Source organism: Castanea sativa, chromosome 6 (genome assembly GCF_040712315.1).
Source record: "Castanea sativa cultivar Marrone di Chiusa Pesio chromosome 6, ASM4071231v1".
Lineage (NCBI taxonomy): Eukaryota > Viridiplantae > Streptophyta > Magnoliopsida > Fagales > Fagaceae > Castanea > Castanea sativa.
Window position 1 is genome coordinate 39,439,761 of NC_134018.1, and position 22,196 is coordinate 39,461,956.

General features: G+C 36.2%; 2 protein-coding genes across 2 annotated transcripts; one reads left to right on the forward strand and one right to left on the reverse strand.

Annotated features, from left to right (window-relative positions):
* Positions 1-5,461: 5,461 nt before the first annotated feature.
* Positions 5,462-12,452, forward strand: LOC142638104 (transcription factor GTE4). The gene is made up of 6 exons (XM_075812100.1): positions 5,462-5,615; positions 5,720-7,876; positions 7,978-8,023; positions 8,119-8,232; positions 8,360-8,433; positions 12,058-12,452. The coding sequence occupies exons 2-5, from the start codon at positions 5,963-5,965 to the stop codon at positions 8,416-8,418; spliced, it is 2,133 nt and encodes a 710-aa protein (XP_075668215.1). The 5' UTR covers positions 5,462-5,615; positions 5,720-5,962; the 3' UTR covers positions 8,419-8,433; positions 12,058-12,452.
* A 1,565-nt stretch (positions 12,453-14,017) lies between these two features.
* LOC142639928 (uncharacterized) lies at positions 14,018-14,558 on the reverse strand. Its single transcript, XM_075814052.1, has 2 exons — positions 14,405-14,558; positions 14,018-14,361 (listed from the first exon to the last, which is right to left on the reverse strand). Exons 1-2 carry the CDS (start codon positions 14,556-14,558, stop codon positions 14,018-14,020), a joined length of 498 nt encoding a protein of 165 aa, XP_075670167.1.
* Positions 14,559-22,196: the final 7,638 nt, after the last annotated feature.

Sequence of the window (22,196 nt, forward strand, 5' to 3'; positions counted from 1 at the left end):
TCTAGAATCCCAAGCTCACCACAATTTAGACTAAGAATTTTCATGGATGAGAAGGGGGTTGGATAATAACCCCACTGGAGGGAAAAGACGAGGACTACTTGCCTTTGTTAATTGCATGTCGTTTGTTCTTGAAATTTTCAAGAGATGTTGAAATAGCAATAGAAGCTTTTTTTTTTTTTTTTTTTTTGAGTAATAGAAATAGAAGCTTAAGAATAGTTAAGCTACTATTTATATCTTTAAGAATATGCTATATTTTGGTGCAACCACTTGGCAATAAAAATAAAAAAGGAAAAACGTAAACCAATAACCTAAGGGTATTAGTTTAGACACTATTTTTAGAATTAATTTTTTTAGAAAAATAATAAAATAATAAATATTGTTGACATGTTTTATATTTTTCAATAAAAGTGGTGTCAAAATTTTCATATTATAGTTTATTAACCATTACTCTAAAGGTATCCGTTGACATGATCCAAAAATATATTCACTTGGCATAATTATAACTTTTAAACCCAACTTTTATTATATAATAAATATAGAGGAGCTTACAATTATGTGGCATGGGTTCGACCACACCAAAGTCTAATTTTTCCTTAAAAAAAGAAAAAAAAAAAAAAAAAAGAAGAAAAAGAAAGATCAACAAGCTTTCAAGCAATTAAACCAATCGTAATTGTCATAAATATGGGCTTTTGATTTGGGTAAAGGCGTAAAGCCTTTTAAACCCAAACATGTCTTCTTCAACACAACGAAGGCCCACCTACAAACTTTCATCTCAACAACCAACTGAAATCCCGGCGTGTGCATCATCTCGCTGCCCACAAATAATCAACCCTCTCTACCCCACCATTAGCAAGTACACCCCACGTGCCCTTCCCTCGCCTGGGCAACCCTTCAAATTTTTGACAAACCAAACTCCACGCCACAACCCAACCCCATTAACCCACACTGCCGTCCTATTCACACGCCCACTCCCATTCTCCCGTAAAAGACACGCGCCAAAGATTCGCGTGAGTCCACGGCTCTCCCCATTTCGGCTATAATACATCTCCAGGCACGACTCTGTGGCACACCCAAATGACTCTCCCCCGAAACTCCCAAATTTCGCCACACAAATACCTCCGCTACTGTACACCTAGGTGTGGCAAAATAAACTCAAACTCATTTGCTCACCTAAACTCACTCACCTTAATTAAATCCAAACCCACCCAATTATTAATTGGATAAAATAGACATCAACTTAATTAGATCCAATAATTATCGGGTTTTAACTAAAAAGCCATTGAAACCCATTTGACCCAAAATCAATATACCACAAATTCAACCCAGCCCTTCCCAAAAAAAAAAAAAATCCCAGCCCTCAGGTTTCACGAGGGTTTTCATTTTCCCTCATTTTCTCGGCTTCCAATCACATCAAAACTCTTCAAAGCTTCAACAAACTTCTGAGTTGTTCGCCGGAATATTCACGCTATCTCTTTCCGGTCACTCCAGCACTCATTGGTAAGCTTTGAATCTCGGATTTGGTTCCTCTCTTTAATTACTCAAAAGTCTTCTTTTGCTTTCCTTCGTTTTCTCTGTTACCAAACAGTTTACATCTTCTAATTTTGTTCGATTTTATCTTTTCTAATTTTGATTGCCTGAACTATTTTTTGGTAATTTAAATTTGTGAAAGTAATTAGTATTTGCATTTCGAAGGGTATTGGGTTAAGAAGAGAGTAATACTGACATGTTCTGCAAAGTAAATGAAAGAAAAAAGGGTTTAAAGCTTAATGGGGGTGATAGGTTTTCTTTGAATCACTAAGTAAACGTGTTTGCCACCTAGGTTTTATGTAGGCATTTTGAGTTGTTTATATGTTCTTTTTTCTAATGGTGTTTGGTATAATTGTATATTTGAATCTTTTCATTATTAGAAAATGTGGAAATGACATTCAAGTGTGAGAAGCAAAAGTGGAAATTTCTTTTATTTTCTGCACTTTTTTTTTTCTTCAAGGAATTTAAAACAGGGTGATTGAATTTCAGTTGATGTTTAGTTGAATTTGACTGTTGTTGAACATTTAGCCTTTTATCCCAACATAAGTATTATGCTGCAAAAATTCATTTTTTTCTATGGCCTTTGGAGATCTCTTTGTGTGCTGAAATACTGCAAAGTAGAAGGAACGCTTATGCTATGTTAAGTACTTCGTTTGCTTCATTTGTAATTCATTTGGAATATTGATGCGGGTGGATATGTTGTGGTGAATGAAAAGCTGCCTAATTATGCAGTCCCAGATTTGACTGACTTCAAGGTACTCATTCTTGTAAACTTTAAAGACTATTTGTATATATTTGAATGTTGTGAGTCTTCAAACGCTGCTGTGTGTGAGAAATCAAAGGTGCATACATGTGCTACTTTCTTATTAAATGTTCTTTCCTTTCCAAGTTTTTAATGAATGTTACATATGAGGATTTCTCTGGTTTTGTAATGGAGCATGGATCACATTAAATCGATTGCATTCAATCTCTTTCTTTCTTTTGCTTTCCTTTTTCCCTTTGATGGTTTGTCTCCTATTGTACAATATGGATGTAGCCTTCTCAAGTGAGTTCATTCCTGTTCAGCCTTCACATCCCATTTAATAGCATTGTAAAATTAAAGACATCATAACAATTATATATGCGTTCAAGTGTTACTTATGGCTTTGTAGAACAATTTGTATTCCCTTAATTGTAATTGAAGCATTACTAGTCTATGTAACTACTATATTTAAATATAGAAGTCCACTAATAAGTTGCTCTCTGAGCTGGATCTAAGTTTTGGCTATGTAGCATCTTCAATCAAATATTGATTTTAAATAAGTTTCCTCTCTATTCCTTCCTCAGCAATTAATATGATAAAAGTAAAGCAGTGGAACATAAAATTTAGATATATATCATCAACATACAACTTTCCTCTTTTTCTTTTTTTTTTAGAGGGGGGATGAATGGAAAGATGCAGTCAACACTAAGCTTCATATATGCAGTAGCTAATATACTTCTGGGATTATTATTATTATTATTTTTGTTTGGCTGTGTGACATATATTCTCTATTAATGGCAATCTTGGATATGAGTTTAAATTAATTTTATTGCAACCAAAAACATTTCTCATTGTGTATTCTAAAATCATTTGTTTGCATCAGCTTTGGTATATGCTTTCAAAGATCTTATTGTGTTAAAGAGTTTGATAAGATATATATATATATATATATATATATATATTGCTCTTTGCAAATTTAACTAACAGGTGGTTTGTCTATAGGTTTTGGTAGTGGGAGCTAATTGTTCTTTTTTTTAATTATTATGCCTTTTGGCACATTTATTACTTCAATATACCTTTTCATAAATTGCTAGTTCATGGGATATATCCATTTTATATAAGAAGTTTTGTGACTTGATAGTAAAGTATATTGGATGACATTATGTTTTTCACTTCTATTTTTCTCCCTTTCTGTGCAGCTCGTATCTGCCACATACAATAAAAAGAGGTTAACATCTGGGATCCTAAGGCTGCAATTTTTTTTGGGTTTGAAGAAGACTTTCTTGGGGATACATTTAAAAATGTATAACCTGCATTAATCATTGCGTGCAGCCTTTTTTATTTTGATCGGGTTAGCGATGACTCATCCTTATAAACATGTAAATCATAATCTGGAAAGCATTTTAAAATCCTTTGCTACTCTTCAGTTTCTTTGCATTTTCCAACTTACATTATTACTACAATTACAAATAACAATTTTTTTTTTTTATAGCTGTAGTAGTAGTAGTTGTAGTTGTAGATTTAAAAAAGTCTTTGATAGAGTTATCCTCTTAAATCCAAAAGTTCCATCATCAACCAAAATCGCATATTTTAACATAGAAGCCCGACACAAGAAATTCTCTTATCAAGAACTCTACTCAATACCCTCAGAGTGCACTCCTTAATGCTTGGATCACATAAGCAGGTCTATGGTCACCCGCTCACAAGGAGATTAGTAGGTTTGTTGGAGATCACTTTCTTCATTTTGAACTCCACAAGTTCAAGAAGGTTTAGGTACGTGAACATTGATAAGATGTCATGAGCAAGCATATTTTAAAAGCACATTCAAATGAGTAAAAATTTCAAAGCCATTCCCATATATTGGGGAACAACATTTTATACACCCACAAAGGAATGACAACTTATCTTTAACCTCCCAAGGCATTCAGAATTTAGAATGAATTCATCTAACTAATTTTGCAGCAACATTGTTTCTCTGAATATTTTAGAGTTGACATCAAAAGATAAAATGAATATGTGGTCCATTGTAATACTATAGAGGGTGAAGCTCACAAATAGAAAAGGAAAGCAAACACATCAATAATAACTTCATTTGATCCACAAATTTCATATATACAAAAACTTTCCAACAACTTCAAATGAGACAAAACCTTATACTTATCCAAAAAAAAAAATGAGACAAAACCTTACCCGTCAATATGAATTTCAAAAGATTACCACCTTACGGTTTACTCATTGAGTAAAACTAAGCTCTCCACGAGATTAGCTGTGTAAGCCTTTGGTTAATAATCTCGACTAAGATAGTTCACATTTAAACTCTCAGGGACAAGTGAAATGATTTGGACAGGATAAATTTTTGTTGTAATCAAAAGCTCACCTCTATTTGTGTAGTCAAATAAGGAGGTAACATCTCATTGTGGTCATTCGGGAGTATTTTGGTCTTTTTTTTTTTTTTTTTGGTTTTGGGGGTATTTTGGTATTTTTAAGGTTTCGAGTGGTATTTTGTTCATTTTTAGGTTTCAGGGGTATTTTGGTCATTTTTTGGTTTTGGGGGTATTTTGGTCATTTTTTGGGTTTCAAGGGTATTTTAATAATTTTTAGATTTCGGGAGGTATTTGGGTAATTTTTAGGTTTTGGGGTATTTTGGTCATTTTTTTGGTTTTAGGGGTATTTTGGTCATTTTTGAGTTTCAGGGGTATATTGGTCATTTTTTGGTTTTAGGGGTATTTTGGTCATTTTTTGGGTTTTGGGGGTATTTTGGTCATTTTTAGATTTCGGGTATTTTGGTTATTTTTTTTTGTTTCAGAGGTATTTTGGTAATTTTTTTGGGTTTTGGGAGTATTTTGGTAATTTTTAGATTTTGGGGTATTTTGGTCACTTTTTAGGTTTTAGGGGTATTTTGGTAATTTTCAAATTTGGGGGTATTTTGGTCTTTTTTGAATATTTTAGATTATTTTGGTCATTTTTACTTTAATGACATTTTGGTAATTTTGATAATTGAGTAATTGGGTGGGTTAGGACTTACCCATAATAATTGGGTTGGATTAAATTTGTGTTAAAAACTATTAGTTAAATGAGTTTTAATGGGTAAATGAGTTTTATATAGCAACGAAATTAAGTCCACCCCAAACCCACCCAAACCTACCCATTTGCCACCCGTACGTACACCTGTCAGATAAGAGTACACACACGGAGCAAGATCAAAATACAAAATTAAAAAAAAATAAATTTAGAGAGAGAAACTGTTTTTTTTTTTCCTAGAGAGAGAAAGTCGAACAAACAAGATCTGATCGAACAAATTCCCCCGAAGGTACCGAAAAGGCTCTTCGAAACCCTACTTCTTCTTGTAAGCCCTAACTCTCTCTCTCTCTCTCTCTCTCTCTCTTTTTGTCTCTCTGTCTCTGAGTACGTATTTTTGTATGTGAATTTGTGTTTGTATGTGTTTTGTAGGTTTTGTCTGTAAACGTTACGATTCGTGGGTTCTTTTTTCGAAATAGCGTAGCAGTAAATTGAATTTCAGAATATATATATTTTTTCATTTCCGCCGCGTGGAAGAGAGAGGAGTGTGAAATTAGGGTTTTTTTTTTCTTTTCTTTTCTTGGTGGTTGTTTGGTGGAGAGATAAACCCTAGGGTTGGAAATTTGGGGATATTTTTTTTGATTTTGTGTGGGAGAAAATTAGGGTTTTGGATGTATGGCTTCGGGGCCTATAGTTGGAGATGGAGATGGACCTAGAGAGAGGCAGAGGTATACGGAGAGTAAGGTGTACACTAGAAAAGCCTTCAAAGGCCCCAGGAAAAACAACCCCACCCTCTCTACTCTCACCACCCTAAACAACACCACCACCACCACCACTGCAGCCGCCGACGCCAACACCGCAACAACCACCGCTACTACACCCAGCAACAATAAGGATAATAATAACGACAACAACGTCAAGAGTAATGAGAACGTCGAGAATGACAACGAAGATAATGAGAACATCAACAAGGACAGTAAGACCGTTGACATGGACAGTGAGAACGTCGACAAGGACAATGAGAGCAATAGGGAAAATGAGAACACCAACAATAAGAGCAACGAGATTGACGAGTTGGCTCGGGAACCATCACCAAAGGCAGTCTTAGCATCAGAGGATGGGAATTCGGCTCAGAAACAACAGCACATTTTGAGGCTTGATTTGGGGTCAGATGACTCCTCGAGCCTCAACCGGCAACAGGAGCAGCCAGCAGTGGCAGTCCCTGTCACTCGGGATGAACCTGTGGGGAATGGGGCAGTGAAGATGGGGGAGAACAAGGTGAAGATTAATTTGGGGTCAAGGTCAAAGCAGGAGATGAGGGACCTTAGAAGGAAGCTGGAGGGTGAGCTGGATATGGTCAGGGGCTTGGTGAAGAGGATTGAAGCGAAGCAGGGGCAGATTGGCGGGTATAGTCGTTCTCATATGTTGGTGAATGATGGGGTTGATAATGGTGGCAGTGCAGCCAAGCGGGTTCACTCGGAGGTGGCTTCTGTTGGTGTTGGTGTTGGTATTGGTATTGGTGTTCCTCGTGAGGTGCATAGGCCATTGCACCAGTTGAATTTATCAGTGTTGGAGAATAGTCAAGGGGTGAGTGAAAATGTGGAGAAAGAGAAGAGGACACCGAAGGCGAACCAGTTTTATCGGAATTCAGAGTTCTTGCTTGCGAAGGATAAGTTTCCACCAGCAGAGAGTAACAAGAAGTCGAAATCAAATGGGAAGAAGCAAGGTGGAGGAGAATCGGGACATGGGTTTTGGATGGGTACCAAGTTTTACAAGAGTTGTAGCTCTTTGCTTGAGAAATTGATGAAGCACAAGCATGGTTGGGTGTTTAATGCTCCTGTCGATGTAGACGGTCTTGGCTTGCATGATTATTTTACCATTATCAGGCATCCGATGGACTTGGGTACTGTGAAATCAAGGCTGAACAAGAATTGGTACAAGTCTCCAAAGGAATTTGCAGAGGATGTGAGACTTACGTTTCACAATGCTATGACCTATAACCCAAAAGGACAAGATGTTCATCTAATGGCGGAGCAGCTATTGAAGACATTTGAGGATAGGTGGGCTATAATAGAGTCAGATTTTAACCGCGAGATGAGGTATGCAATGGATTATGGGGTCGTACATTCTACACCTACATCAAGAAAGGCTTCTCATTTTCCACCACCCCCTCTTGATATGAGAAGGATTTTGGATAGGTCCGAGTCAATAACAAACTCCTTGGATCCTAAGTCAAAACCAATGAGTATTACTCCTTCCGCTAGGACCCCCGCTCCAAAGAAGCCTAAGGCAAAAGATCCCCATAAGAGGGATATGACTTATGATGAGAAGCAAAAACTCAGCACAAACCTTCAGAATTTACCTTCAGAGAAACTAGATGCCATTGTGCAGATTATTAAGAAGAGGAATTCTGCACTTTGCCAAGAAGATGATGAAATTGAAGTTGACATTGATAGCGTGGATGCTGAGACTCTCTGGGAGCTTGATAGGTTTGTAACCAATTACAAGAAGAGTTTGAGCAAGCACAAGAGAAAAGCTGAGCTTGCAATTCAAGCCCAAGCAGAAGCTGTGCAGAATGTCCAGGAAAAGGTAATGCCTTAATCACATATTCTAGTCCTTTATTTCAATTTTCTTTTTTTGGGGGGGTGATTTTTACTGAGTGTATCATTTTCTTCTTCTTTTCCTTACAGATTCCGGCTCCAGTTGTGGAAGAGGTGCCAAAAGAAAGCAAAATAGGTAAAAGTTTTTTCTAAATATGAGAATTGATTGCATTTTAAATACTGACTACCTAATGAATTGATAATTTGAAACATCTTTCCTTATGTGAGCAGGTGAAATGATTGCTTCCAATTTGTCACCTGTTCAACCAGAAAAACAGGTGGACAATGGGAGTAGGTCAAGTAGTTCAAGCAGCTCTAGCAGTGATTCTGGATCGTCTTCAAGTGGTACTTTGATAGTCTTAACTTTGTTATAGATCATCAGATATTGTTGTTATATTTCTAGGTTTTATCTGTATGATTTCTTGTTTTAAGTTGAACTTTTCCTTTTTCTAATATATACTTCTTGTGGCAGACTCTGATAGCGAAAGTTCATCAGCATCTGGATCAGATGCAGGGTCACCAAGGACTTAACCATGTTCTGTGTAGGTAGGATTATGTCTGCCATTTTTGTCTCAAAGTGTTTGTAGTTTTTGTCCTTCACAATACCTGTGTCCTGAAACGTCTGGTGAATTAGTTTATATATTTGTAGTGTGCTTCTTCATTCTGATATTATATGGCATTATGCTGCTTATTTGCACTTTTGTTGCATGTCAGATTTTCTGCTGTTGAGTTGCATATTCAATTATTTTATCATAATTTTGTTGTTGTATTATATGAGAATCATGAGTAGGTTAGTAATTGCTGAAAAATGAAAGGAACAACCTCTGTTATGGCTATGGATTTTAGTAACTGTTTGGTATCTATTTACCAAATAATTTGTATCTGGATGTTCTTAACTTGCACTTCTTTTACAACGGATAAGAAGGGAAAAAGAAAGTTCAAGGGATCAAAAACCTCCATGGCTGGTGATAATACACTCTTTTGACTTCTCTCCTCTGTTAGTATTATTTATTAGTATTTGTGTTCCCTTCTGAGTTATGGAAATAATTTTTTATAACTATATCTAGATGCATACAAGAATCTAGATGATTACTAAAAGAATTATGTCTTTTGATCTAGTTATTTTGTATATGGGAAATCACATTTAAACTTCCCATGTTTTGACCTTAAAACACGTACCAAACCTTTGTTGAGATATGAAATGGCAAGAGTAGCCCTGCTTTCTCTCAAGGACTACTAGAGAGAGAGAGTTGGAGAGAAAAGAGAGAGAGAGAGAGAGAGAGCTGTGGGGATCATTCTCTCAAATTTGGGTGAGCTTGATGATAGTAGACAGGTGGTAAGAGAGTTGGTGGGCATTGTGGTGGTGTGGGGAACCCACAAGGTTGGAAAGTTAGAATCACTCTCTTGCTTGGCTGCAGCTCCACTGCTCTCCATCTCACTGCATTTGAGTTGGAATTTTAATTTATTTATGCATGGGTGTTTGTATACTGGCTTATGCCTTTTTACTTCTCTAATGGATTTTAACTGCGGTTTGAGTCATGATGCTTGGGTCTTGTTTGATTAGTTTTTTCTTTATTGTGGTGATGATGGCAGTGGGGAAGATGTGTAATTCGGACTTGAAACATATATGGGCAATTGATGGGTTCTAGGGATCTTTTTTGTTCCCTCAAGTTGAGTGCAGATTTGTTATGTCAGGTGTAGGAAAAGTTTGAATATCATGGATTGGAAATTGGAAAAACATGTAAACCAATTAAATAACTACTTCTTCTCAGCATTTCATCCACCTTACCACAAATTCTCCACAAAATCACAAGTTGCACATAAAATGTTATCTTTCTCAATGAAAGCCCATTCCTTGGTGTTTGATATGGCAAGGTTTAATATAGTGATGAAGAGTTTGTAGGCGTGACAAATGACTGTAGGAAGTGGAGACAGTGGTGGCACAGGGGAATTGGCTGGGGGTGGTGCAGAAACTTATAGAACAAGCCACATACATGGAAGTTGCAGGTCATGGTGGAATTTGGTTTGTTCAAGTCAAAATAAGAAATTTATAATGAGGGTTCAAGCTTATTGTAGTTTCATGCTTTCTTTTTTGGATCACTTATCACTTTTTTGTGACCACAATGGATGCAAGTCTTACAGAAGAAACCACAAGAGAGATCATTTATTATAAATGGCAAGTTGTGGAAGTTCCTTTAGGGATCATACATGGAGGTTATTGTGTCACATATCAAGTTTATAATCTTTCACAATGGATTTAAGTCTTACAGAAGAAATCACAAGGGAGATCATTTATTATAAATGGCAAGTTGTAGAAGTTCCTTTAGGGATCATACATGGAGGTAAGTGTGTCACATATCAAGTTTATAATCTTTCACCTGGCCATCCCTGTGAGCTTTTTGTCTCTGTATAAAAGATATTTAGCTGATAATCGTGCTATCTATGCAAATTCATGTTGGCTTCCACATACCCAATGTTGTTGGCATTCCTTACAGAACGTTTAAGGTTGGGTAAGGTGAATTCTAATTTTATCATTTGGTTGATTGACTTCATTAATCTGATTTTTTAGACTTCCCTCCCCTCTCAAATTCCCTATACCTTCTAATATTCTCCTTTTTATAATATCACTGGATCAATCACTTCAACATTCTTTCTCTCTGCAAATCTTTGGAATTTCTGGAAAACATCATAGTTTTGCTTGTTAGAGGATCTGAGCTCCTATCTGCTTGAGTTGTTTAAGATGTCAAGCTGTTAGTTGTTCAACTTGATGCACATGCCATGTAGACACCTTCACTATTTAAGGTAGTGCAAAATCTAAATCTTGACCAGGTCTGTAATGATTGAGTCTTTTGTGCATATGGTTCGGTTCAATTTATTGTTGGTCCCAAAGAGAAGAGAAAAAATTAAAGGGGGGCAAAATTGATTACCATTTTGGTTTATCTGCGTGATTGAAAATCTGAACCAACTCAAATGATGCATTTTTGCATGCCATATCCATTGTAAGTTGTGCAAATTTAAAATGTTAAGTATGCAACTGAAGTTATGCAAAAAAAATGTTGATTGGTGCAAGGACCAAGGGGCACTGGCAAATGAATTACTATATACCGTGAAAGCCTATTATTTTGGTTGTGGGGTTGGGTTATTGCTCTGTGACTATTAATGGATGGGTATTTATGTTGTTTATGGGGTGGAAGATGCTGGATAATCATCCCATCCGATTGATAGATTTGAAGTGCTGATGTTGAAATTGGTTTCTAGCATATAGCAAAAGGGGAAGTTTATCTAATCATTCATCATGTTAATGCACGGGCATGTTTAAAGTGAAGATTAATTTTGTGGAATTCTCATTTAACAAGAACAAGTGTTTATGGGTAATTTTGTTATTGTTTATGGAAGTGTCTTGTCTCTATATACTACATAAGGCAATGATATTATATTGATGCTTGGTAAAATGTGGAAGGTTCAGGTTATAGATTTTGTTTGTAAGAAGTTGTAACAATTGCTATTGGTGCAAGAAAGTATAACAGTTTAAAGAGAAACCATGGCTTTCATTCTTCTCATAGATTTTGTTGATGAAGGTGGTTGTCATAAACAGTTGTCACTTCTTATATGTTGCCATTATTATGTAATACATCTGTTCTATGAGCTAATAAATTCGAAGATCTTAAATCTTTTAAAATACAGATTCTTGAGTCCTTTGCAGATTTTTTGTGAAATGTTGCATTTTTGAATGTCTTGTTATGAAATATGCCCCTTGAACCTAGTGGTTGCTTAAATGCTTTGAACACAGTGATAGGAGTTTCCTCAGTTTTCAATTGTTATAGGATATGTTTATTTGGTTCTCCGACAACATTTTGCTTACGGTCTTTAGATAATTATGGAACCAAACAACTTCCCTTTATTTTGGTGTTTACGTGTAGCATGCAATCTGTAGATAATGGGTTAAATTTAGGTATAGCATCTAAGTGCAGTGCATTAGATTCCCCAATGAATTTCAAACACAGCTGCATTGAATTTAATTATCATTGGAAAAGGTCATTGTTTGCCCCTTACTGCATTTATGGTTTGTACCTTAGAATTATTAGTAGATAATGATGTGATTGTCAATCTGAAGATTCTAACTTGGATACAGCTCCATAAATTGCTAATTATGCTGTTTTTGTTTTGCAGATCTCAGAAATTTAGACTAGATGGTGATCTGTCATATGGTCATTTGAAACTTTGAATCTGCATTCATTGGAAGCGTTATCAGGGCCACCAGCCATCTTGCCATTGTGGGGTGGGGGTTTGTTTCTTGCTGTTGCTAGAACATGTGCCTCATTATCTGCTTGTGACACCTTTGTCAAGTCACAAATTTGTATAATATTGGTAGGATGTGATGATAATTAGAAATAGTTGGTTTGTTTTGCGTAGCATGTGTACATTGCTAACTACTGCATCTCATTTAGATTTCGGTTACTTGTTTTCAGTTTAGTGCTGGCAGATTCAGGATTCTTTGGTGTTATACAAAGAATATTCTGTAATTCAAGTTTTTGAAGTCATAATTGGTCCATGAGATTCCAATTTGTTTGGTGGCTTTGTTGTGTAGCTTCATTCATCATTGTCTTTTAAGATTAGTTGCATGCTTGCATTTTACTAGAGTTCTCGCACTACCAGATTTTTTTATAGATCTGGTTTGGCTAGAAGAGAGGTTTTAGAAGGGTTGCTTTTGGGTATAATATATAGATTTTAGTAGCTGAACTTTTCCCGCAGGGGTTACGTGTGTTCTATTTTCTATTGCGATCCCCTTCTGGTGAGAGCGTAAATGGCATTTGTTAGAAACATTTGTTATGTGATATGTAACAGTGTTTAAGGAATTTCAAAGCACGCTTTACAGAAGGATCAATTCACAAAACTTTTTTGGGGCGTTTGTTTATTTTGAATCAAATGGAATTTCAATGAATCACCAGGGAGGGGGGGTTTTGGTTCGCTTGTATGACTTAACCATGTATATCTGCGAAACTAATAAAAACTTAGAGTGATGCTCAAGACACAGAAAGTGCACAACTTTGTGTTATAACTTAGCATGTGACAAGTTGTGATTGGTACAAGTGTGTTGACGTGATATGTTGTGATTGGTGTAAGTGTAATGGTGGGCCATGTGGGAACACACTTGCACCAATTACAACTCGTCACGTGGTGAGTTGTGGCACAAAGTTGTGCATTTTTCTGTGTGATTGGTGTAAGTGTAATGGTGGGTCATGTGGGAACACACCTGCACCAATTACAACTCGTCACGTGGCAAATTGTGGCATAAAATTGTACATTTTTTTTAATGCCTTGAGCATTACTCTAAAACTTGAGATTCTTGAGCTTGGTCAAGATTTTAGGAAGAAGTGCAGATGTAGTTACAAGCGTGCAGCGCAGGTTCCTCGATACTTGGAGTAAACCGAGTAGTAATTTGTGTTAAATATTAAGGACAAAGTTTAGTTATTCAATAAAATAAACTATATTGCATATTTTGAAAATTTAAATATTGAATTATATGTTCTTTATGTTTTTAACACACATGTCAAATTTTGTGTCAATCAAATTTTATTTATTATATAATCTATAAGTTTTTATTTTATATATAATGTCAAACTACAAAAACTTGCAATTTAAACAATTTATTAATGATATAGCTATTAATTTTTAATTTTTTAAAAATTTTGCATATATGGAGGATGTAAGAAAATGTAATCTAACAATAAATTTGTCAAAATTCGCCTTTAATAAATAGATATTAAACAAGGTTACCAATTTTATAATTAAACTTTATCCAAATATTTTAATTGCTCACCTTTTATCCTATCCCAGCTAAGAACAACACAGTGTGACAATCCAGGCCAGATCTCACGGTTCATGAAAAGGGGCATGTGCTACCTACCAGGTTAAGAAAAGGGATGTGCTAGCAGTCTAAAAAGAGTATGAAGTGCACATTTGAAAACCAATGGGTGGCGCTATTTTTGGAATGACAAATGGCCTCTTCTATATTTAGTTGGAATATTTTGGAATGACAAATACTCTCTTCCGTACAAGCTTATCATAAACATGGTCACTAGCTTCATTTATTAGTTTCTTTTTTTGGCAGAGAACAGAAATCATTTCATTAACTTAAATTAGAGGAGTTGAGGCAGAGCCTCTCATAACATACACCAGCTGAATCATATAACATTAATAACATAATGTCTAATAGGGGATTGGAAAATAACAAAAAGTCTTGCTGCTGAGTTGTTACCATTTTTGCTAGTTTGTTTGTGCACTGGTTTGCCTCTCTGTAGTAGTGCTTGACTTTCTGATTAGGAATTTGCCCCATTAGTTGTCTACAATCTGATATAAGAGCAAAGTGAGCAATAATTTTAGTGGTATTTCCCGACACCCAGTCCATCACGACTTTGACATCAAGTTCTATCTCAACTGCTAGTAAGTTTAAAGAGCTGCAAATTTTTAGTGCTAAATCCAGAAATCCACACCCCATTATGAACCTGGATAATACCTCCACCACCTGCCTTACTTGAGTTTCCCATGGCAGACTCATCTATGTTTAGCTTGTACCAGTTCATCTCTAGCTTGTTCCATCTTACATTAATTGGGCTCTTGGTTCTCATAGGCTTAGCACGACTAGCACAATAATGGTAATTCAGAGCCATGTTATACACATCTTTGCTTAATTATTAGTTTCATTCAATATCCTCTGGATTGGTGAGTCATCCTCACCCATTATGCTTTCTAAAGGAATTTGATAAGAGAGTCACTAGGGACTAAATTGACATATTTTGACATATAGGGCAAATGTTAGAGACTAAAATGGTAATTAAACTTTAATATAATTAGTTGTTTATGAACAAAATTAAAAATTTCATTTCTTAATATAAATTAATTTAAATAAGGATGTAGTGCAAAATGTCTTATTTACACCCTCCAAACAAATATTGACACATTAGATTTTTCAAATAAAAACATGGTGCCTAATACACACAATAATAAACCATTGAAAACCAATATTATTTATTATTTATTAAAAAAAAGAAGAAAACAAAAACAAAAGCTATTAAAATATGTGTGAATGAAATTTTTTTTCCTCAAAAAAAAAAAAAAAAAAGGTGTGAATACATTGACCCGCCAGAGAGGTGAAGTAAAATGTGGCAATTATTATGTTTTTTTATGTTTTTATTTTTGTTTTTTTTTTTTTAAAGTCTTAGTAGGCATTTGACTACTTCTTTACAAGGTAATGTATTCATACGACAAAAAGAAGTTTTTTATTTGCTTTTTTGATAATAAAAAAGATTGGATTATATATATATCTGATCGATAATTGAATCAATTTTAAGGCTATCCCACTATTTTACTGAGAATTTCCTATTTAGCAAGTTGTTGTTAATTGCATAGGGCCACATGCTGATCTAATGGATTTTATACCTGATGGTCATATGTAGAATTGTTGGAAACTGGGAATTGTGATTGTTAACTTGGAATCTTGAGTTGAAATACCTGAGAGCATCTTGGAGGGGTTCTGGGAAAATATGAGGGACTAATCCAAACATTTCCCACCATTTAAGGAACCATGTGGGTATTTGGTTGTTGAAACTTTTTTTGAACATTATGAACCATGAATGATCAAAGTTCTTATTCTGATAGAATAAAATCTTTTCAAAGACATCCATATAGTCATAATAACTATATTGAATTTATGTGCTTTTTGTCTGAATTGTTTTGAGCAAGGAGGGGTGTTGACCCCATTCTTTGCAACTGATGAACCTGGTGATGATAAGCTTGTGGTAGAGGATGACTGAGGGGTCCCCTTTGGACTGAATGTTTCCTATTCGAGCATACTTTTCTTGAATGAGGATGCTCTTATAGAACTTGATGGATTTTTTTTGGGATTTTCGGAAGGAAATGCCAATATGGTGGCAAAACTTCCATTGGAATGGCCAATGGATCTTTTATATGAGCCAGGTGGGGTTCAATATAAAAGATATGTTGGATGTAAGGTTTTTTAATATAAGGAGGATTAGCTTTTCTGCTGGGGTGCTCGGATGATCTTTGGGATTGTGTGGGGCCAAAGGGATCATCAACTGTGTATGGGGTTATTACTCAAGGTGCTAGGGATATTAAGGCAGAACTAAAACTTGGTTGAGCTAGAGGTGGTCTTTCGTAATTTGGTTTCAGGATTGTGGAAACCACAAAATGATTGACCATGGAAACTAGAGAAACTAGGACTATCTGGCCAGAGTTCTTTGTTTGACTAGTATTGTTGGGGGGTGACTGTTTAGGTAGCTTTGGGGGCTGAGGTTGCTGTGTTGGCTTTTTTCCGGACATTTTGGTTGGGGCTCTGCAAGAATTCACGGGTAAGGAAATTAGGGATACTGTTTTGGGTTCCTTCTATAAATTCTATGTCAAAATATAAAATCAAGAGATTGGCTTGCCATTGGGCAAAAATCTGTTTTGATGCAATGTTTTGAACATCTTTTTCTAAAACATGTTTTGCAGATTTGCAATCAATTCTAATTAAAAACTTTTGATTTAATAAATCACTTTGAAACTTTGAAACTTTTGATGACTAGTCTAGGGACACCTCTCTCTATCTCAGCATTTTTCTAGACATAAAAGGCTGGACATGACCAAGGTGACTTAGACTTTCTAATGATTCCTTTGCTAAGGAGGTCCTCTATCTCAGCTCTGCAAAATTCCATGAGTTCCTGGTTCATTTGGATGGCGCGAGCTTTGGTTGGAATATCCTTTTCTTTGAAATCTTTTACATATGGAAGAGTCACTTCGTGTCTCTTTCTATGCCAAAAAGCTGTGGGTAGGTCAGAACAGACTTCCTACTTGAGTTTTTCCTCAAATTTTCTGATCTCTGTTTGGGTGGTCTCACAAGTTAATTGCTCTTCAATTTTCTTGCGTCTTAAATCATCCTTAAGATACTTAAGGAGTTGGGTTTTCTTACTGATCAAGTTAAGGGTCCTAGAGATGGAGACATCCTTGAGATTGCTAATCTCAAGGGGTTCCGGGCTCCTAAGAAACTTAAACTTAAGTAGCTGACCAAAAGGGTGGGTAGTGATTCCTTCACTATCCATGATGAATGGATATAATAGAAACATGAAAGGGCTTCCTTGGATAACTCTGTCTGTCATATTCTTGACTAGGACAAAGGCTGTTTTGAAGCATGTGTTGTCTTGGCACACATGAGCTTTTGGAATTTTGTATTTAATCTACATCTTGCTACCATTTGCTAAGGATAATCGTTCCCTGGTTTGTTGGAAATACTTGGAGGGAATGATTCCTTCTTGGATGCAGTTAAGATCTGCGCCTGAATATATAAGGGCTATAACCTCGAATTCAAAATCTTTGCTAATGACAATCTTGACTTTAGAATGCCATTTTTGAAAATCAATCATACTGATTGTATCTATGTATTTCTGGGCTGGTTCCTCTAAGACCATGTTTGTTGTAGGGTTGACTGACTCATCATAGATTGTCTAGCCTTTTATGTCCAGAAAAATGCTGAGATAGAGAGAGGTGCCCCTAGACTAATCATCAACTACAAACCCCTTAACAAAGTCCTAGAATGGGTCAGGTATCCTATCCCCAATAAAAGAGACTTAGTTAACAGGCTTAGTAAGACAGTCATCTTCAGTAAGTTTGACATGAAAAGTGGGTTTTGACATATACAAATCAGAGAATTTAATAGGTATAAAACAGCCTTCACCACACACTTTGGTCATTATGAATGGAATGTAATGTCTTTCGTTCTAAAAAATGCACCTAATGAATTCTAAAACATCATGAATGAGATTTTCAATCCATTTTCTAGTCACTCCATTGTTTTCATTGATGATGTACTCATTTTTTTAGAATCCATTGAACAACATTGGAAACACCTGCAAGCATTCCTTCATACAGTTAAGCTCAATGACCTTGTTTTTTCCACTTCAAAAATCAAACTTTTCCAAACACATATTCGGTTCTTAGGTTTTGACATTCATTATGGCTTAAACAAACCCATAGATAGAGCCATTCAGTTTGTAGACAAGTTTCTGGATCAAATCTTAGACAAAACTTAGCTTTAGAGATTTCAAAGATCTCTAAATTACATTTATGATTTCTATCAAAATCTCAAGCAGAAATGCAAGCCCCTTTTTGATAGGCTTCAAACCAATCCACCACCTTGGACTCCAACTCATACTTCAGTCATCCAAGTGATTAATAAATACATCAAGACCCTCCCTTGTTTATGGATCCTCTTAGCAAATTCCTTCAAGATAGTCTAGACAGAAGCCTTTAATGTTGGTTATGGAGGTATTCTTCTTCAACGAGTCAGTTCTAATTCCCCAGAACAGATAGTCTGGTTCCACTTAGGAATTTGGACTGTTACTCAGCTTAATTATAGTACTATTAAAAAGGAAATTTTATCTATAGTATTATGCATTTCAAAGTTTCAAAGTGATTTATAAATCAAAAATTTTTAATCAGAATTGATTGCAAATCTGCAAAACATGTTTTAGAAAATGATGTTCAAAACATGGCATCAAAACAGATTTTTGCCCGATGGCAAGCCATTCTCTCGATTTTTGATTTTGACATAGAATTCATAGAAGAAACCCAAAATAGTATCCCTAATTTCCTTACCCGTGAATTCTTGCAGAACCCCAACCAAAATGTCCGGAAAAAGGCCAGCACAACAACCTCATCCCCTAAAGCTACCTAAACAATCACCCCCCAACATTACTAGTCAAATAAAGAACTCTGGCCAGATAGTCCCAGATTCTCTAGTTTCCATGGTCAATCATTTTGTGGTTTCCACAATCCCGAAACCAAATTACGAAAGACCACTTTTAGCTCCAACCAAGTTTTAGTTCTACCTTAATATCCCTAGCACCTAGAGCAATAACTCCATACACAATTGATGATCCCTTTGGCCCCACATAGTCCCAAAGATCATCACAGCACCCCAGCAGAAAAGCTAAGTCTCCTTATATTAAAAAACCTTACATCCAACATATCTTTTATATTGAACCCCACCTAGCTCATATCAAAGATCCATTGGCCCTTGCAATGGACATTTTGCCACCATATTGGCATTTCCTTCTGAAAATCACAAAAAAAAAAATCTATCAAGTTCTATAACAGCATCCTCATTCAGGAAAAGTCTACTCGAATAGAAAACATTCAGTCCAACGGGGACCCCTCAGTCATCCTCTACCACAAGCTTATCATCACCAGGTTCATCAGTTGCAAAGAATGGGGCCAGCACCCCTCCTTGCTCAAAACAATTCAGACAGAAAGCACAAAAATTCAATATAGTTATTATGACTATATAGACGCCTTTGAAAAGATTTTATTCTATCAGAATAAGAACTTTGATCATTCATGGTTCATGATGTTCGACAAAAGTTTCAACAACCAAATACCCACATGGTTTCTTAAATGGTGGGAAATGTTTGGATCAATCCTTCAAATTTTTCGAGAACCCCTCTAGGATGCTCTCAGGTATTTCAGCTCAAGATTCCAAGTCAACAACTACAATTTCCAGTTTCCAACAATTCCGCATATGACCACCTGGTATAAAATCCATTGGATCAGCATGTGGTCCTATACAATCAACAACAACTTGCTAAACAGGGAATTCTCAATAAAATGGTGGGATAGCTTAAAAATTGATCCACTTATCGATCAAATAAATAAGGATTTCCCCCACTAGTCCACAGAGCCATAACCCAAAAGACAAGGTCCCAGTCTAGCCTAGAATCCGTCTCAGTCGTCAGAAAATCTAGCATAGAATTAAAGGATTTTGCTGAATAGTTGCTACTCCAGGGTTCACAAATAGAGAAAGAAGAAAAGATTTATCCTACCTCTTCCAAAGCATCCACCAGTCGCCATCCTTTTGACCTCCTTCAGGATTCTCAGGACCCCTATGAAGGCCATAATTTGGACAGCCCCTAGACTATTCTAGTAGCACCAGTCACTATTCAGAATAGTTCCAAACAGTTCCAGATTCTTTTGATAGCACCAGTCACTATTCAGAACAGTACCAGCAAACAAGTTGCTATTCATGAACGATACCAGCCGACGCAAAATGACAAAGATAGTACCAGTTGACACAAAAAGACAAAATATGAACAGTGTTGCAGCTACGCTGCTCTTTTCAGATTCCCGTCTACTTTCGGTGGAAAAGGTTTTCACCTTCAGAAAAAGCAAATTACCCCCCCCCCCCTAGAATTTCAGAAATCTCCAGAGGATTCTAGGTTCCCCTCAGAGGATCCTAAGCTCCTCCCAATCTATATAAAGAAGCTCAAGTTCCATTCGAAGACAAGCTTGATTCAACATATTTCTCTTTTACATAATCCCTTAGTAGCTATGTATTAGGAACATTGTCCAATCTTGTAATCAAATGGCATTTTCAATTTTTAGTTTTCCATGTAATCATATGGCTCCAATCAGCCCTTCAGCATAATTGTAACTTACTCTCAACCCTTGTGGTGTTGGTCCATCGTTTTCTATTTCATCATCTTAAGGGTTTTGGTATGAGGGGCCCGCCTCATCATTACCTTGATGAGAGGTATCATGTTGATGCTTGATTTTCTGATTAAGGAAATCATGATCAATCCTAAGGATGGTTAGAGCTTGGTCAAGCTTCCTAACTTCTTCTCTAAGGGTTCTAATCTCAGTTTTGGTTTCCTTGATTTCATGTTGAAGGTCATTAACTGTGATTTCTTTCTTAGCTTTAGCAAACCTATTGGAGATTTTGTCTAGGTTAACTGGAGATTCAAAGTGCTTAGGTTTGGTTTCCTTTGTTTCTCTAACTAAAGTCTTCTAAAACTTGCTAAGGTATTGGGCCTTAACGACTGGGTCTTCTACCTTGTCTATTAGGTTGAGGAGAAGCTCTTCTTGTTGGCTAAGAACATTGACAGATTTGTTTTTGCAACAACTATCATTACATCCTATCTTGATATCTGGACTACTAGAGATGCTGGATGACTCTCTAGATGATGATGACTGGTTTATCTGGAACAGCTCATGGTCACTAAAATTATTGGAGGACTCATTGTCTATGTGGTTGAGTTCTAGGGGCTCAAAAATTTCATCTTTGCTGGTTTGGTCACCTTGGAAGGTGTTGATTAAAGCTTTAGCTTTGGATCTACACTCTTTCCTAAAATGACTTTTCTTGCCACACTTACAACATTCGCTATGCTTCTTATCAAATTTTTTTTTTTTTTGTTGAATCTTTTCTTTTACCATTGATCTTATGGTAATCTCTAAATTTCTTGCTCTTTTTATAGAAATCATTTCTACTGAAGTTGTTGGACTTCTTATGACTTCTATAATACTTGGAGGCTATTCTTTTTCTAGGGTATTCTTTTTCCCTTGGTTTTCTCTTGGATGGGGCTATGGAAGGTAGGCCATACTGAGTATAGAAGTTTCCTACTTCGTACTTAGCTTTTCTTTTGTCTTTATTGGCCTAATTTTGGATTTTCAAATCTATGCACATCTTCAGGCATTCCCTGTAGATGACACTAGATATGTCTCCATAGGTTAGTTCATCATAATCTATAACACTTGAGTAGTTACCGAGGGTTTCCCTAATCTTATGGGCAAAAAGATTGGGTAAGCCACTGATAAACTTCTCCTTCTAGAATGGAGAGTTACAATCGCTCCTGTGCATGACTCTGGTGGTAAAGACATCTTCGTACCATCTACAGTCACGAAGGGTAGGCCCCCTGAGGTTGCTTAACTGGTCATGTATCTTGGTTGTGATGTTGCTAGGGGTTCCTAAGAAGTGCTTTGTAATGGTATAAATTAGAGTGTTTAATCCATCTGGGACACCTTGACCTATGGCTTCATCAAAGATTGGATGTCCTTCCTCATTTTTTTGGACTGCACTTTGGATTTGTTCCTTTAATTCTTCTATTAGGTAATGGTTCCACCATGACAAAGGCTTTCCTGTGAAACCTAAGACTAGAAGTTTAACAACTTCGGTATGGGGGCGGTTCTCATTAAGGTAGTTATTGGCTACCATAGTTATGTGTTGGATCTTATTTATGATTTCTTGTTCTGATAATCCATCTATATTCCATTCATAGAGTCTATCAGAAGATACTGAGAACTGGTTGCTAACATTCTTTTCCTCAAACTGGAGGTCTGAGGCTGTTGGTCTGGGATACCAATTTTTGGTAAGACTAGTTGGGGTTATTCTAGGATGGTGAAGTTTATTCATGTGTCACCCTTGAAACTGGTTTTCTAATTGTTCTATCTCCTTGTCAGATTCTGAAGAGAATTGGCTGGAACTA

Coding starts and splice junctions, on each gene's coding strand:
- LOC142638104 (XM_075812100.1), top strand. CDS start 5,963: ATGGCTTCGGGGCCTATAGTTGGAGATGGAGATGGACCTAGAGAGAGG. Junction 7,877..7,977: donor TGCAGAATGTCCAGGAAAAG/GTAATGCCTTAA, acceptor TTTTCCTTACAG/ATTCCGGCTCCAGTTGTGGA. Junction 8,024..8,118: donor GCCAAAAGAAAGCAAAATAG/GTAAAAGTTTTT, acceptor TTATGTGAGCAG/GTGAAATGATTGCTTCCAAT.
- LOC142639928 (XM_075814052.1), bottom strand. CDS start 14,558: ATGGCTCTGAATTACCATTATTGTGCTAGTCGTGCTAAGCCTATGAGA. Junction 14,362..14,404: donor AAGTAAGGCAGGTGGTGGAG/GTATTATCCAGG, acceptor TTCTGGATTTAG/CACTAAAAATTTGCAGCTCT.